Below are 17,907 nucleotides of genomic sequence, written 5' to 3'. Positions count from 1 at the left end.
AGCTGAGCGAGCAGGGCGACCAAGTCCGGGAGCAGGGCAAGGCAGGCTGCCCTCTTCGCCCCGCGGGGACGCGCCGACAGGCCACACAAGCTGCGGGTAAGGCGCGCCGGGAGTCCCCGGGCTGGGGGCGCGCGCGTCGAAGGGCGTCTCTTTCTCGCTCGTTCGCTGCAGCCGCTCGGCGTGCGTGGCGGGGCTCAGGTGGGCGCTGCCCTGTCGCAGAGCAGCCGCCCTCCCCCTACAACTCGGACAAGGGGCGCCCCGTCGGGCGGGCAGGTGGCTTCCGCGTGGAGCGAGCGAGCGGAGGGCAGCCTGGCTGGCAGTTCCGCATTCCTATAGCCCCTCGCCTTCCCCGCCCCGCGGCTCACCCTTCCCTGCCTCGGAGGACGGCTCTCTCCGCATGACGGCCTTCCTTCTCCCGGCCGCCTGCCTGCCTGCCTGCCTCCGCGGCTTCTCGGGAGTCTCCGCCGCCAACCCGGTCGAGCGAGCCGCTCGCCTTGTTTTTCCGGAACTGATTTCCCCTGCTTTCGGGAAGTCATTATGTGGGCGGGGGAAGAATAAGGGCTCCCTCCCCCTCTCTGAGATACGTGTGTGTGTGATACACGCGTGTGCGTGTGAATGAGCTCGCTCTGCGTGTGCGCGCGCTGATGGGGATGAGAAACCAACGCTCTTTTCTGGCTCCCTGGAGCTCCTCCTCCTCCTTCCTCCTGTGGCTGGAGGAGCCCATCATGTGATAGCGATAAGGAATCACAGGGTTTCTTTCAATGGGGGCTTTCGGAGAGATAGTAGTAGGCGCGCGCCGATGTGTGGATGGGCACCCGAGGCCGCGTAATGCGTGGCAGCTCCTGCAGCGACACATTTCTTGGCGGAGACCTCCTAAGGAAACCACATAGGCTTTAAACAGCAGCTCTTAATGCTTCTCTATCTGGACTGGCAGCAATCTCTTGCGATTTGGAGGAATATAGTTATACACACAAAACATTTAACGCCCATGGTTTCCCTTAATTAATCCTTTGGATCTGTAGTTTACCTCTATGGAGCTACAATTCCCAGCACCCTTAAACGGCAGTTCCCATGATTCTTTGGAAGAAGAAGGTGTGTGTGCTTTAAATATATGTTGTGTACTCTGCTGTCCAGGCAGTTGCTCCTGCTTCTTTCTAGCTTCCTATCTCTGCCTTCTGCCTTACCCCTCGCCAGTGGGCAGCAGCCACTGCTGCATGTCACTGGAAGATGCAGTACTGGGTGGAGGGATGAAAGGGCTGAAGGGCTAAATGAAAATACCACCCTTGTGGTTAACCATGCCTATTGAATGCAATACCAGCTGTGCACACACACCCCCACTGTAGGAGACAAGTGGCAGAGGGTGGGGAGGATTTTAGTGAGGAAAGGATAGATGGGAGAAAGTTAACCAGTCCCTTCTCCTCTTGTTCCTCTGTTCAAACTTGCAGCATCCTGAAGCTGCTTTTGTTTTACGCTGGAGAAAATACGCTGGGGTGGATTCTTTCCTCAGGAGGCTTCCTCATTTTATGAAGATGTGGTGAGAAGTTTTTTGAAGCTGTGGCGTGAGTTCTTGCAGCTTTTGAATGCTTGCAGGAATGTGGGGTAGTGACAAGTTGCTTGAAAAACTGGTATGCATCTCTGCCACTGTCGATGCAGTCTCCCTTCCTAATAAATACAGTGGTGCCTCGCTAGACAAAACTAATTCGTTCCACGGGTCTTTTCTTATAGCGAAAAATTTGTCTAGCGAATCCCATAGGAATGCACTGAATTTTTTTCGAATTTTTTTTTTGCCCATAGGAACGCATTACAGTGGTGCCTCGCTAGACAAATTTAATTCGTTCCACGGGTCTTTTCTTATAACGAAAAAATTCGTCTAGCGAATCCCATAGAAATGCATTGAATTTTTATTTATTTATTTTTTGCCCATAGGAATGCATTAATTGAATTTCAATGCATTCCTATGGGAAACCGCGATTTGCTAGAGGAATTTTTCATAAATCGAATTCGTCTAGCGAGGCAACCTCCGCTCGAAAAATCCTTTCGTTAAGTGGAAATTTCGTTAAGCAGGGCATTCGTTAAGCGAGGCACCACTGTAATTGAATTTCAATGCATTCCTATGGGAAACTGCGATTCGCTAGACAAATTTTTCGTAAAACGCATTCGTCTAGCGAGGCAAGCTCCGCTCGAAAAATCCTTTCGTTAAGTGGAAATTTCGTTAAGCAGGGCATTCGTTAAGCGAGGCACCACTGTACGGTGATTTTTAAATTTCTTATGGATTGAAACTAAATCTCATTTGGGAACTATGAAGCCAAATATTGGAAGATCCAGGGCAGATAAAAGAAAGGAAGTAGGAAGATAGGGGTGGGGGGGGCGGGCTACCCCGAGCGGTGAGCTCCAAGAGGTGCCACTGCGGGCACCCGCCCCACCCCCAAAACATGCACCCCGCCCCAGAACGTGTGCCACGCCCCTCCAGGACGTGCACCATGCCCCCGGAACGCATGTCATGGCCCTCCGGGAGGCGCGTCCCACCCCCGGAACGGGCGCCAGCCCTGCCCCCGGCCCCGGTGCTGGAGCATGAAGCTCCGCCACTGAAAGAAAATATTCATTCAGTACATTGTTAAACTATGGAACTCTTTCCTGTCAGTAGTCAGTGATGGCCACCAACATAGATGGCTTTAAAAGAGGATTGGATAAATTCACGGGGGAGAGGGCTATCAATGGCCATTAGCCATGATGGCTGCGTTCTGCCTCCACAGTTTGTGGCAGCGATGTTTCTGAATACCAGTTAGTTGGAAACCACAGGGAAGGGAGAGTGTCATTTGGCTTGAATTCTGCTTGCGGGTTTCCCAGAGACCTCTTGCTAGCCACTGTGAGAGCATGATGCTGGACTAGATGGGCCCTTGGCCTGATCCAGCAGGCTCTTCTTGTGTTCTTAACTACTTAGCAAGTAACCTCACAGAATCAGCTGGAAGGGACATGGAGGACCACCGAGTCCAACCCCCTGCAATGCAGGAATATTTCACCCAACGTGGGGGGTCGACCCAAAACCCTGAGATTAAGTCTCATGCTCTACCGACTGAGCTATCCTTGCTATGTCAAGAATGTAAAACAAATGAGGTATTGCTGACCGTGAGTCTATATCTTCAGTAGGGTCTGAAAAAATTAATGTTATAATTCAGTTAAGGACACTTCTTTTTCTTAAAGAAGGATAAAAGTTGCCTCTGTAACTCTCTTACATCTTCCAGGGTATCTTGTTGAATGATCTTAAAACTTGGATCGCATACATCCATAAAATATCCTAGGATCTGTCCAGTACGATGCATTGTTCTAAAATAAAACTGGGCTTGTTGTACTTTTGGATTGAACTGATGGTGTGAACATCTCTGAGAAAGCTTTTTAGGTGGCTGAGTTTACCAATCTATTACCGGTACTTTTCTTAGACTGCAGTTATATGAAAGAAAGATCCTAAATCTAGTACTGCAACTATTTAATTGCTTTTAAATTCTCTGGCTCCTTGGAAGTCATCTTTGAAAGTCCTATCAATTATGCTTTGAGTCCAGTGCAGTGTGTATCTTACAATTGATGGTACCTTACGGGTGCAGAGAATCCTGGGATGTTGTGCTCTGACCATGAGATTCCCAGTAAGAGAGGCATTAACCACTATGAGCTGGTAGAGCATGGGTCGGCATGCCCTCTGATTCTGGCCCGCGGACGGTCCTGGAATCGCCGCTTTGATTGGCATGATCGTTCAGTCTGCACCATTATTATTTTTTGCAATTTTTGGCGTCATTCCCCCCCTCACACACACCGCAGCGGCCCCTCCTCCCTCCCTCCTCCTGGCTTCTCCCTGCCCTGTGAAGGAAGGGAGCTGGGCTTTGATTGGTGCCAGCAGCCAGCCAATCCGAAGCCTCATTGCCCGGGCGCTGGCCTCTCCATCCATGACCGCGCTGTGATGGCAGCGACTTTGGCTGGAGCTTGGCGTACGTGCTGGCCCCATGCCTGTCATCCAGGAAAGCTGGCCCAGAAGGGAGAGGCGCTGCCACCACCACCGGCTCCCAACGCAGGCAGAGTGGCGGAGGAGGTAGGAAAGCAGGGGGAGGGGAGGGGCTGGAGGAGAGAGAGAGAAGCCCCCCTCCACTGTGTGTGTGCATGCATGCACACGAGCGCAGTCCGGCCCACCACAAGGTCTGAGGGGTGGTGAACCGGCACCCTCCTAAAAAAGTTTGCTGTCCCCTGTTGTAGAGGAATAACTGTCCCTACCCTCTATTCTGAGGATGCTCCACCCTAGGGTTGCTAATCGCTACTACTTTTGCAAAACAATCTCAAAAGTTGGCCAGCAGAGACTCTTAAATCTCCCATGCCTGCGTAGATCTACTCCAGCAAGTTTCTTTCCACAGGATAGTTAGGTGCACCACCCAGTTGTGCTAGAAACCATAAATCTCAGTGCAAGACTGTGGGACACTTCAGGCACTTTAAAGTCAAATTGAAGAGGAAGTACCACCAGCTGTGTGTGAGAGGTGATGTTGCAGTAAAAGGAACCGAAAGAGGAGTTAAAAATAGAATTGAGCTCTACCTCTTGAAAGTTGTCCCATGGGAAACCATTGGTATTGCCCTGAACATGGTCCAAAGCCTGGACTCCTGCTGGACTGGGCTGCCTTTCCACAGAGATGGATTTAGGGCAGTGCAACCGGTTCTGCTACACTGGACACCAAGCCTAGGGGGTGCCACAGGGCATTGCAACTATGATGCAGTGAATTGAGAAGAATGAAAGGCACTGAATTTTGGTCTCACACAGCGTGTCGCTGAAATTTGAAAGACCACAGCCCACTTCTGCTCTCTGTACCTGGCTTGATGATTCCAGACTATTCATGTTTGTCTCCCGATCTTCTTGGAATTCTTCCCAAGCTTGCTCTTCATTATCGTTACATATTTGTACCTGCTTTTCAGGAAAGTGGTTTACGAATTACTGGTGGAGACCATTTTAGGCATGTCCAGTGGATGCATGATTGCCGATGTGTGGATCCTTTTGGATCCAGAAGAAGGTGAAATGGGGGCAGGGTGTAACGGGGCAGGGTGGGGCACGCACAAGGAGGGGGAATGGAACCCCTGCTCAAAACGGTTGTGGCCTATCCAAGGTGGCTGACAGACGTGTTCTCAGTAAGTTGTTTATGATCTCAGCCAGGGTGGGTTTTCATTTTTAGATCTACCCTAGAGCAGATGATCACACTTCCATGCCCTATAATTCAGTGGCCCCTTCACAAATTACAAGCAGTATGGAGAGGTACTGAAGCTATCCTGCTTGCCTCAGGATCATGTTATACATTGCTCTCATGTTTCAGCACCGATTGAGCACTGAAGCTTATGTGCACAAACCTCCACAGGAGCTTGAACCCTGCACTCTCAGCTCTTGCAGAAGCCAAGGCCCATAGATGTCTACAAATATAGACTTTTTCCTCAGTGCATGGGAGAGCACATACCTTTCATGCAAAACATCCCAAATTAAGTCCCTAGCATCTCCACATAAAATCCTAGATTGAAACCCTGGAAGACCCTCAGTGTAGACTGAGTTAGATGGACCAACAGTTTGATTCTTTGTGAGGCAGATCCCTGTGTCTCTACAGAAATAGCACCATTTCTGACCTACTACAGTCGTACCTTGGTTTGCGAATGCTTTCCGAGCCAAACATTTCGGCTCCTGAATGCCAGAAACCTGGAAGTGAGTGTTCTGGTTTGCAAAAGTTCTTTGGAACCCCCCAAGCATCCAGTGCGGCTTCTGCGGCTTCCAATTGGCTGCAGGAGCTTCCTGCAGCCAATCGGAAGCTGTGCCTTGGTTTTCAAATGTTTTGGAAGTCGAACAGACTTCTGGAATGGATTCCGTTCGACTTCTGAGGTACCATTGTACTTCCATGTGTTTTAAAGAAATTTGTGAATTTACAGCTAACAGGGAGTACATGTCTTTTGTGCCTGTGTATCAGTACCAGAATGCAACACGGCAATCTTTGGATGACCATGTGGCCACTTTGCCACTCCAGTCCTCCTCCTGCTGCACCGCCCTGAGCTAAGCAGTAGTTTGGCTTCGTGTGTTGTTCAAATCCTGGACAGTTCATGGTTTGTCTGTAGGAGACAAACCATAAGTTCAGGTTCAGACATCGCACTAAGACAAACCATGGTTTAGCACATACCATCGGGAGGACCAGTTCAGGAGTGCAGCATCCATTATCTTCTCTGTGAAAACCTTCACTTGTGCACCTTCATGCTAAGCCATGGTTTGGCTTACCATTATGTGCAAACTGGTTCTGTGCATGAGAAGCTGGTTTTGGCAGTTGGCTGTGTCCTTATCGTGGGGCTGTTTATGCAACGTAGCAAAGAGTAGTTTCGAAGTAACTGTCTTTTATACACTTTCATACAATGTAGCAAAAAGCTATTTCAAAATTACAATCTATGTTAAAACACTGGGATACAGTGGTACCTCGGTTTACAAACACAATTGGTTCCGGAAGTCTGTACTTAACCTGAAGCGAACTTTCCCATTGAAAGTAATGGAAAGTGGATTAATCCATTCCAGACGGTCCGTGGAGTACTTACCCTGAAGCATACTTAACCTGAAGCGAACTTCCCCATTGAAAGTAATGGAAAGTGGATTAATCCGTTCCAGATGGGTCCGCGGAGTACTTAAACTGAAAATACTCAAACCGAGGCGTACTTAAACCGAGGTATGACTGTATCTTTATGTTGAGAGAACATTAACCGGTAAATGTTGGTCAGGACTCAGGAGGCTTTGCGAGAATTCCGAGTGTAACAATGGGAAAACGTGAGCAGAGGAAGTTCAGTCTTATTGTTATTATGAGCATTTATTTGTATGCTGCCTATGCTCTCATGGCACAGAATCATAGAATTGTGAAAAAGTTACATAATTCACTAAGATACAAAATATAACAAGTAGTTAAACAACAAGTTACTAAAAACATCTCATAAAATGTACTGTGAAATTAAATCCCCTTATAATATGTTATAAGATCTAGCAATAAAATACATAAGCATAATTCCAATAACAACAAAAAAAATAGCTCACCTCCCAAATGAATGTGGTGCTGTTCCTCCAAGGGACTTGGAAAACCATCCAAATGATTCTATGAACATGGTCTACAATCCAAACAGCTTGCACTGTCATCTGCTTAGCTTCACGTAAGTTTTAGCCCTACAACACCTGGAGGGCCATAATTCCCCATCCCTGACCCGTGCCTTCAGAATATTCTCTCTCAAGCTGTTCCTGCATGTGTGCATCTCTGCACAGCTCCTATTACAAGATGGAGGTGCTAGTGTAGTGAAATAGATGGTCCATGGGGTTCCTCTTGTGGCTTACGCTGGCTCTTTCTGTAATGTCTGAGGCTGCTCATAAAAGGAAAGGCATTGTCACCTTCACTGTTGTGCTTTAGCAAAAAGTAATCCATTGCTCTTCAGGGCTTTGAAGGTAGCATTTTGGACAGCCTCACTCCTCACAAAGCCCATGGTCCTAGAGACAGGGCTTTTTTCGAGGAAAAAAAGGTGCCAGAACTTGTTAAGCTTTTGAAGGGAACATCTCCCCTGAAAAAGCGTCTATTCCTACGCCGCTGCCCATAGCCTCTGTAATGCCATGCTGCCATGCCGTCATGGTAAAATGCTAAAGAGGTGTCAGAATGCACAAAAGAGGTTCTAGAACTCACCAAAGAGGTGCCAGAACTCAGTTCCAGTAAGTTCTGGCTGAAAAAAGCCCTGCCTAGAGATATGTACATGGGGGGAAAGAACTATACTGCCATGTGGCAAGTGATTTGGGGATGGGGAATCTGGCTTATGGGTGTCTATTGAAATCACATTTCAACCCAGGAGTGTGAGAAGATGCCCAAATCACCAATTCGCCTCATTATTCCTCCTCCACGCAGAGCCGATTCACAGCCCCTATTTTTATTCTCTTTTTCTTCATGGAGTTTAAAGGACAGAATATGCTTCCTCCCACTTTTATTATTTTCACAACAATCCTGTGAGAGCTGTGAAATTGAAGGATGGTTACTGCCCATAATGATCCAGCAAACTTCATGGCCAAATTGAGGTTTCAATCATTCTCCCCAGCTGAAGTTGATAATTTTACCCACTCATAGGGATTAACACAATAGTCTATAGCAGGGGGGTGGCCAACTCCCAAGAGACTGCGATCTACTCACAGAGTTAAAAACTGGCAATGATCTACCCCCTTTTGGGGGGGGTTCAGGTCAAAGTTGGGCTTTTTTTAGGAAGAAGGAAGGCCCATGGGGTTGGGTCAAAGTTGTTGAGTTTTTTCAGGGAGGAGGTAAAATGTTGAGCTTTTTGTAGGGGAGCCACAGTTGTTCAGCTTCTTTGGGAGGAGCCAATGATCTACCAGTGATCTACCGCAGGCATCTAGTGATCTACCGGTAGATCACGATCTACCTGTTGGACATGCCTGGAGAGTGTCTGTCTTGATTCATATAAGCTGCAAGCAAGTTTGTCTGTATGTAGAAACTGGCATTCTCTGTGTTGACATCCTTCCAAAGTTGCCTCTTTTCTTCTCTACTTCCTCTTATGTATCAGCATTATTAGCCTAGTAATAAACAGAGTTAGCCAGATGTCTTAATTGCACTATAAACCTCTTCTTTACTGCACTTTCAGATTTCCTTCCTAGCCTTTCAAAATCTAACTTGCTCTGCAGATCATTCAAACAAAATAGGAGGTACCATAGGAAGGGCGATTAAAAAGGGTGATTAAAGTTTAATTTGAACATTTGAGGTTTTTATGACGCATTTCCTTATCCTGTGTAACTTCTTTTTTAAAAATTCTCTTTATATTTTCAGGTGGCATTATTGGTGAATCTTTTGTTTATGACCTAGTGTGCATCGTCCCAATCAGCTATGGCGTACAATGCAGGCATTGCTGGTGACCCTAACCAGTTAGCACAACGTATCACTTCAAATATCCAGAAAATCACACAATGCAGTAAGTTCCTTCAAGCTATTCCTATTCGCAAATGTTCCTGTCCCTATATGTTTTATTTTTGTCATGACAGGTTTAGGAGCTTTGGGTGAAATCCATTGTTTTCCAAGCAGACTTCTGTTTCTCTCTCTCCTCCTTCGAGCCTCTGCCCAGAGGACCACCCAATATTTCAGACTAGATTTTGGGTGGAGGGGTGGCAGAGTGGAGGAGACAGAGAAAGTCTCTTAGTACAAGCAGTCATCTGTTCCACTGGTAGATAGGCACAGTATACAGTATTGCCCTTTATTGACAAGATCCTTAACATCTCAAAGGTTTGGGCAAATATTAGTTTTATGTCAGTTTTAAAAATTCTGGACTGTTAGCAAAACCTTCAGCAGTTCTGCAACTATACTTCAGTATCTGGTTTCTGGTCAGGTTTCAGGACCTAGTCATGAATTACACACCTTAACTATCTTATCTGAAGTCTGTTGTACATATTTCTGGGCGGTGAAGGATTGAATTCAGAATGGCCCAGTACTAGGAAAAGGCAGCACAAAATTGCATGGTGTGGAAAGGTGTGTCTAAAAATAATGTACCTGAATGGTCTTCAAAAATCCTCTGCTGATATTGCCTGCTATGAGAGTACTTTGGTCATAAGGCTATGTTTTGTAGAAAAACGGTTATTGTTGGCTTGCATAAATATGTTGGTAAGATTCCCCCCTCTCCCAAGAGAGCCATATTAAACTGTCGTAGAAACGAAGAAATTGGAAGAGAGTACTGTGGCACCGTAAAATACATCTTATTGTCACATAGATTTTCATGGACTCAAGTCCGCCGGGCCAGATGAATGTGGAGGGAAATTCATCACTTTGAGAATGGTGCTAGAGATCATGAGTGACGCACCATTTGCATGTTCATATTATACTTCTATTGTTGTTGTTGTTGTTGTTATTATTATTAATTTGCTAAACAAGTTTAGCTTTGGGATGATCTTATCACTGCATACCAACAGGTTATTCTTCAGCTGTGAGCAGGTGGCTTGAATCCTCATTAAATACCATACTGTAATTATTGTTGTGACCATGTTAAATGTATGTGCAGCAAGCTCCAATGTAGCATGATGAAGAGGGCACTTTCTGGTCGCCATGCCCTTGCTTCTCCTTTAAATGATTAGGAACTGTACCTGCTGACTTACCTCTTCCTTCCTTCCTCCTCCCTTACTTTCATCAGGCATCCTTTGTACTGGGCCACTTATATTTACTCATCTGTAAAAGATTTATAACGTCATAATCCTTGTGTGTCACAACACACCGCCTTCTGTGGAACTGTGTGTCGAGCCACACCTTCAGAAACAGTAACTGTTGAAAGCCCTTCTATATGCGTTCAGATGCTCTTCCATCTGAAAATCCTTTCGATAGAAAGCTATCATGCTGGGGAAAATGGTAGGCCTGGGGCTTTCTCCCTCACGTGTTAATTTTGGCTAGGCAGAGTGTTATTGATGTGGGAAGCATTCAGTCTTCTCCACTAAGTCATGGTAAGAAATCTACCAGTAATTCCAAAGAACAGTGTCAGACTGTTTCTGAATGTGTGGATTGCCTGCTTCCCTTTCTTATATACCTTTTCCTCAGGGGTGGGGAACCATTATATTTGTCAAGGACTTACTGTACTTATTTATTTATTTATTTGATGATTGATTTATATATCGCCCTTCATCGTAAGATCTCAGGGCAGTTCACAGAATAAAATGCTGGATAAAAACATGAATGTAAGGAAAACAAAACAGCAAAACAATACTACTGCTACTTCTAATAATAATAATAATAATAATAATAATAATAATAATAATAATAATATATTACTTATATCCCGCCCCTCTGGCTGGGTTTCCCCAACCACTCTGGGCAGCTTCCAACAGAATATTAAAAATACAATAAAACATTAGTCATTAAAAACTTCCCTGAACAGGGCTGCCTTCAGATGTCTTCTAAAAGTCAGATAGTTGTTTATTTCCTTGACATCTGATGGGAGGGCGTTCCACAGGGTGGGCGCCACTACCGAGAAGGCCCTCTGCCCTCGTCACAGACACATTTAAAAGGCTGTTGAATATTAATCAGCCCAAGGCCCAGTTGAAGAGCTACATTTTTGCCTCTTCTGTAATGAAGACGCCAGACGAGTCTCACAGGGCAAGAGCATTCCACAAACAAAGAGGAGCCACTACAAAGAACGTCCATTTTCGTGTTGCCACCCTCAGGATCTCACATGGAGGAGGCACATGAAGAAAGGCCTCAGACGATGAACACAGAGTTCAGGACAGTTTATATGTGGAGAGGCTACATTCTCTTGGGGGTAATGTGCTACTGGGGGGGGTTGTATTCAGGGCCGGCCCTACGGCCAGGCTGGGTGGCGCAGGCCGCCGGGCCGGCAGGGGACGCCATGCTGCTGTGCCCGCCCACCAGCCGTGCGGAGAAACAGGGCGGGGGGCGCCGGTGGGATCGTCACACCACGGCGGCAGGGCGCCCGATATGCTTAAGATGGCCCTGGTTGTATTATGCCACCATAATACCCGCTTTTCTCTTCCTGGCTCTCATTCTGCCACGCCACCTTCTCAGTGCTGCTGGGGAAGAGACATGAAGATATCTTGAGGGCAATGGGTTTCCCACTCACGCAGGGTGGATTTGATTTAAATCAAACTGATTTAAATCACTATTTAAATCACTAGTCAGTAAGGCTTGATTTAAATCACAGTTTTCTACATAAAGACTAATTCTTGCTGGTATAACTTTAATATGCAAGTAGATTAAGATTTTTAGAATAACAACTTTTCATATTAGTTTTTTATCCCCAGTTTAATAGGTTAATCATTCATATTTGGACAACTTTACTGTTGTACTTAGGAAGGAGAAAAATAATCATTACCTTAATAATAACAACAATTTAAATAGATTTATTCAACTGAAACAATAACATTACAGCATATGTTATTTGCTTAAACAAACATCCATGTTTGTTAACTAATTTGGCTAAACAAAAACAAAATATATATATTTTAAGAAACTTAGACTTGTCAGCCCAGCCTACACATGAAAAACTTAAATGCTGTCCACTCCAAACAATCAGAAAAATATAGTTTCTATTCTATTCACTGAACTTCTTGAAACTTAGCACTGAAGGGGTTGTTTCTGTATTCATAGGTTTGTAGAACAATAGGATTAAGGTCTTTTTCTCAACTCTGTTCATGTTATAACATTTTTGCTGTGAAGAAGAGGCATGTGATCTCTGTTGAGTCAAATTCAGTTCTGAGAACTGCAAATGTAAACCAAGCATCTGTGATAATATCTTGCAGGCAGAGAAACTGCCCAATAATCTTACAAAAACCTCTGGAAGAGCATGACATTGTGAATGGATTAATGGAATTTATTTACCCAAAAAATTAAACATATACAACATTATTCTACATAACTAAAAAACTAATCTTTATTTCATGATGGAATAACCTTTGGATGGTAACATATATTCCTCAAAAAGCATTTTATTTAAAAAAATCCGATTAAAATTTTAAAAAAAAATCCGATTTTTTTATTTTTAATTTTTAAAAATCATTGATTTTTATCCACCCTGCACTCACGCTTTGCTTAAATGACTGGTGGCTGCTGCTGCATTTGTTTCCCCTCTGGCACACACAAGCTTCTTCTACCAGTTTGACTCATCTTGCTTTATGTGGCAATGCCCAGCCCCTTGGGAGGTCCCCCACTTCTGTGTGATGAAATTCTGAAAGGGAAGGGAAGCCACATGGGCAAGAAAGAATCCTGTGCACTTATGGTTGGGCTGGCAGGGCAGATGCTCTAGAACTGGTAAAGATGAAAAAGAGGACTGAGCGCTAAAAGAGCTTGGGGTGGGAGCATGATGCTGTTTGGAGCTGCTTCAGAACGTTGGCAATTGATGAAATGTGCATATTACTTCATTAATAAGAACTGAAACAGCCAGTTAGATGGTGCCCCAAGTTTTAAACACTGAGATGCTTAATACTAAAATAAAATCTTGAAATGGGAGGAGGTTTCAGAGGGGAGATCCCTGAGTAAGAAATGAAAGGAAGCAAAGAGCTTGTCACCCATTTCTTTCTCTGCAAAATTGGTAGGAAGCATGGAAATTGCAAAGCTCGCAGCGGGAGTACTTCTCTCAGTAATTTCTCTTTGGGGTTGTCTCAGTCCATAGGTTGCTGATCTAGGGACTGACTTGCCAAACAGTGCTGCTTCTTGGTTTTCTGCCCCTTTTCCACTTCAGGACTCTGGGATCGCCAAAGTCCTTGAATGAAAAGAATGAATGACTGCTAGAAAGTGGGAGGCCCCTTAAACTCTGTCAACATTACAATCTATTTAACCTTGGTAGCCTAATCTGTTAACTTCTGAAGCATTTTGGTTGGAGCTAGATTCACATTGGAATGCTGTGTGGGTCAAGGGAGGAGAAAACAAATTACTAGTACTAGGAATTTGCTGTCAGAAAAATCAGCCCACATGGATGATGTAATCACTGCTCTAGCACCCAAACTAGATTATTACGAAGGTTTTGCCTTAATGACTAAACAAGACAAACAAGTTCTAATGGTGTGAGTTGTTTCTCTTTTAATTGGACAATTGCTTTGTGCAAATGATACACCAGGCCTATGTGATGTGTAAGGCATTCATTACAATGCAACTTTTATTTTCAGGTAGCGAATGCAAAGTTCTTGTGCTCTGGGCATATAAGGGATGCAGTTCTTGTTTAATACATTTAGCATCATTAACCAGAACTAGAACTGCTTAGCTTTTGCGAATAGGCTACATGATGTGAGGCTAAACCCTGGAGTTGCTGGTCGTAATTGAGCATAATAAACGCTCCAAATTATGAGGTAAAGGCCGACACTTTTTCTTTGAACCTGCTATGTTGTTTGGAAAACTGGGGCAGTTATCTTCTTTAAGGTGACTATTGTGCAGTGATGTGAAAGAACAGCAAAGCACCTACATTTGACTGTAGTCGAAAACTTCCTGTATACCATTTTTCTTCTCCCATTCCAACTAATGTAGGTTGAATCGTACAATAGAGCAGTGTCCTTCAATCTCAGGTCCCCAGATGTTGTTGGATTGCGACTTCCATCATCCCTAACTATTAGCTACTAAGGTGACTGGAGATGATGGGAGTTGTAGTCCAACAACAGTTGAATTTATTTATATACTAAATCTATTTATTGAATTTATGTCTTGCCCTTCCTGTAGAAGAAGCCCACTCCCAAAGAATGCTGCAGTAAAGGGCAATTCCTTCTCTAGCTGATACCCGTTAACATCACTGAAGATTCTTCTCTGTGGAGCTCGATTAAATTGTAAAAATAATAAAAATAAATCTGACTTGTAGGACCATTTTCAGCCAGAAAATAATACATTAAAAATCCATTCATCTGGTAGAACAGGAAAACCCTCTATGCAAGGAAGGGTTTGATTACTATCTCCTACGTCCTAGGTGACTAATGGAAGTATATGTGGGCAGCTGGGCTAGAGGGGAAAAATGTGGGTTAGTAACTCAGAAAACTGATGGATATCTGCTTGTTTAGAGAGCACCTTTTGCGCCCCCCCCCCCAAAGTTGGCTTCAGCAGTGTGTGCTAAACTGGTAGGAGGAAATACAGAAGGAAAGAAGAGAGAGCAGTTGGAATGGAGGAGGGACATGCTGAGAGAGGCTGTTGATGACTGCTTTCCATGGCTGAGATCAACAGGGACATAGCTGGGCCCTGTGTGAGAGAAAAACAAGTGCTTGCTGTTTAGAAGAAGTCTGTGACTTCAAATTGAAACTAGAAGGCACAGCTCCACTTTTGCAAGCTGCTGACATGTAGTTGAGGAGAAAGAGAAGGTCCAGAACTTGTTTGTGCTAACATATATATTTATTTTTAATGAAACGAGGTCAAGAGAAAGAAAAATGCAAAAGGCCTGCTCTTTTTAGAGCACCGCTGAAAAACTAGAACAACTTGTTGCACAGTGCATCCTGCAGAGGGCAGTATTGGGTAACTTTTCTAAGCTAAACATTGCAAGAATCCTAGGTGCTAAAATAAAAGCATAAAGAAAAAGACAAGATGTAAGAACATCACAGCTCAGTGGCTTTAAAACGATCTTTCCAATTAAGCTTCAGTTGTCTAAAGTCTTAATTAACTTGGTCTGCCCTAACTAATTTTTAAGTTAGGTTGTTGCTGTTTGATCTGTTCAGGACATGAATAAAGGGAGTATTGTAGCTATGAGAATATCATAGAATTGTAGAGTTGGAAGGGACCCTGAGGATCCTCTAGTCCAGGCATCCCCAAACTGCGGCCCTCCAGATGTTTTGGCCTACAACTCCCATGATCCCTAGCTAACAGGACCAGTGGTCGGGGAAGATGGGAATTGTAGTCCAAAACATCTGGAGGGCCGAAGTTTGGGGATGCCTGCTCTAGTCCAACCCCCTGCAATGCAGGAATACGCAGCTGCCCCATACAGTGATCGAAATTGCAACCTTGGCATCATCAGCACCATACTCTAGCCAACTGAGCTATCCAGGCTGATCAGATGGAATCTCTTCCTTGTGGATTAACCTAGTCTTTGATTATGAAAATGACTTGGTATTCCGTTTCAGTCTATGAACTTGGTGTTTTGTGTTAACATGGTAGCGAGCCTCTAGCATAGATGTGCAAGGGGTTACATAGGCAAGAGTTGATAGGATCATCTGCTCTATGTGGCGTGCAGGGCACTCACTCTGTATCCTGTGCGCTAAATGCAAGGGGTTCCCCATAAGCCTTTAGCGCCTACAATATAGAAGATCCACACCGACAAACACTTTGCTGTTAGTGAATTAGGATGCTTATGTCTGTTCAAGGTGGCCAGCAGGTGGCATTTATTCATAACATGTGCAAGTGAGCTATATCCCTATTCCGGTGTCAGCAGCCTTTTTCAGCCGTGGGCCAGTCTACCGTCCCTCAGACCATGTGGTGGGCCGGACTATATTTTTTTTTTGGGGGGGGGGGGGGGAGAACAAATTCCTATGCCCCACAAATAACCCAGAGATGCATTTTAAATAAAAGCACACATTCTACTCATGTAAAAACACCAGACAGGCCCCACAAATAACCCAGAGATGCATTTTAAATAAAAGCACACATTCTACTCATGCAAAAACATGCTGATTACCGGACCCTCCGCGGGCTGGATTAAGAAGGTGATTGGGCCGCATCCGGCCCATGGGCCTTAGGTTGCCTACCCCTGCCCTATTCTAACCACATTTCTTTGTAACTAAAATTCATTCTGCACATCTCAAAGGGCTTTGCACTTGTGCCTTGTGGAACAGTAAATGGCGCCTGAAAGTCAGCTACTTTATGAATGGATATAATGGCCTGAGTTCCACTGAGTGTGTGATTTCCTCGGGCGTATGCTCCCTATAGTAATGCCTGACTTCCAATTTGCTGTTTCTCCAAAAATAAGGTGTAGCCATAAAATAAGACGTAGCAGGATTTTTAAGCGTTCAAGGAATATAAGCCATACCCCCAAAATAAGACATAGTGATAGGCGCCAACAGCAATGCCGGCCGCGGCAGGAGGAGGAAGAAAAAATAAGACATTCCCTGAAAATAAGCCATAGTGTGTTTTTTGGAGGAAAAATAAATATAAGACGGTGTCTTATTTTCGGAGAAACACGGTACTAATAATGGCTGGGACGTGGGAAACCTAGGTTCAAATCCTGCTCAACTGTTCATATGCTGTATGGTTGAATGAGGGCTGCTCTCAGCCAACCCTACGTTTACAGGGTAGTAGGATACTACTGTTCTCAACTTTGGCTCCACATACTGAGTGAGCATGTGGCTCACAAGCCATGGGCGCCACCCCCCGACACCTGTATGTTTGGAACATAGGGGGTTGCTTTGTCCAAAGACACACCAGTTGTCTCCAGGGTTTCAGGAAGAGGGTGGGAAAGACTTGGGATTTTGGGGGGGGGGAATCCAAAGGGCACCCAGGATATTACAGGCTGACTAGCTTATCTTCCCCTCTGAGTGAATTGATTTGAAGCATTCTTTCAAAGATAATTTTTATCAAGCATATAGGTGGACAAGAATTAACGTAGTATCTGCAGAGGCAACTTCTGTCTCAGTAGCCTCTAGGAGCTGTTTGCCTCCACAAACAAGTAGATGGGGATGATCAGGTAGTCACTAGTGAATATTGATAAGCTTAGAAATCACAGGCTAAGAGGAGAGGTAACCTTATGAATCAGTAACTAGCTAAAGAACAGACAGCAGAGAGTAGGAATAAGCAAATGTAAGAAGTGGGCTGCCTCCAAGGATTTATATTGGTTGCCAGGGCTTTTAATTCATTGGTAAATGATCTGGAATTAGGGGTGAACAGTGAGGTAACCAAGTTTACTGATGACACCAATTTATATAAGGTGGTAAAATAAAATTAAAAAGCGATACTGAAGTCCTCCAAAGAAAGATCTCTCCAAATTGGGGAATCAGCATTAAAATGGCAAATGCAGTTCATTCTAAGCAAGTATAAAGAGATGTGCATTGGGGCAAAATAGTAATAATCTCAACTTCAAATATACCGGTATGCTGATGGAGTCTGAGTTGGTGGTTACTGACCAAGAAAGGGATCAGGAAGGGGATTGTGATTGTGGTGGATAGTTCAGTGAAGATACTGAATTCCTTTTGGGCAAATCATTCCACGAAGAAGGTAAATTCCTTTTGGGGAAATCATTAGGAAGGGAATTGAAAATGAAGCAGCCAATATAATATTGCTTTTTATGCATATGATCTAGCTACACTTGAAATAGTTTTGGTCACCACACCTAAAGGATATTGTAGAGTTGGAAAAGCTGCAGAAAAGGGCAAACAAAATGATCAAGGGGCATAGTTAAATTATGTAATTCACTCCTACAAGATGTGACGATGATTACCAACTTGAATGACTT

General features: G+C 44.5%; 1 protein-coding gene across 1 annotated transcript in view; it reads left to right on the top strand.

The window, feature by feature from the left end:
• Positions 1–17,907, top strand: part of STX7 (syntaxin 7) — a 31,880-nt gene continuing 13,973 nt past the window's right edge. The window contains exons 1-2 of the mRNA XM_035108973.3: positions 1–96; positions 8,841–8,982. Coding sequence (XP_034964864.3) covers positions 8,898–8,982 — 85 coding nt within the window. The 5' untranslated portion in view covers positions 1–96; positions 8,841–8,897. The remainder of the gene's footprint in view (positions 97–8,840; positions 8,983–17,907) is intronic.

Source organism: Zootoca vivipara, chromosome 3 (genome assembly GCF_965207765.1).
Source record: "Zootoca vivipara chromosome 3, rZooViv2.hap1.1, whole genome shotgun sequence".
Classification (NCBI taxonomy): domain Eukaryota; kingdom Metazoa; phylum Chordata; class Lepidosauria; order Squamata; family Lacertidae; genus Zootoca; species Zootoca vivipara.
This window is presented reverse-complemented; position numbering and strand designations above follow the sequence as displayed.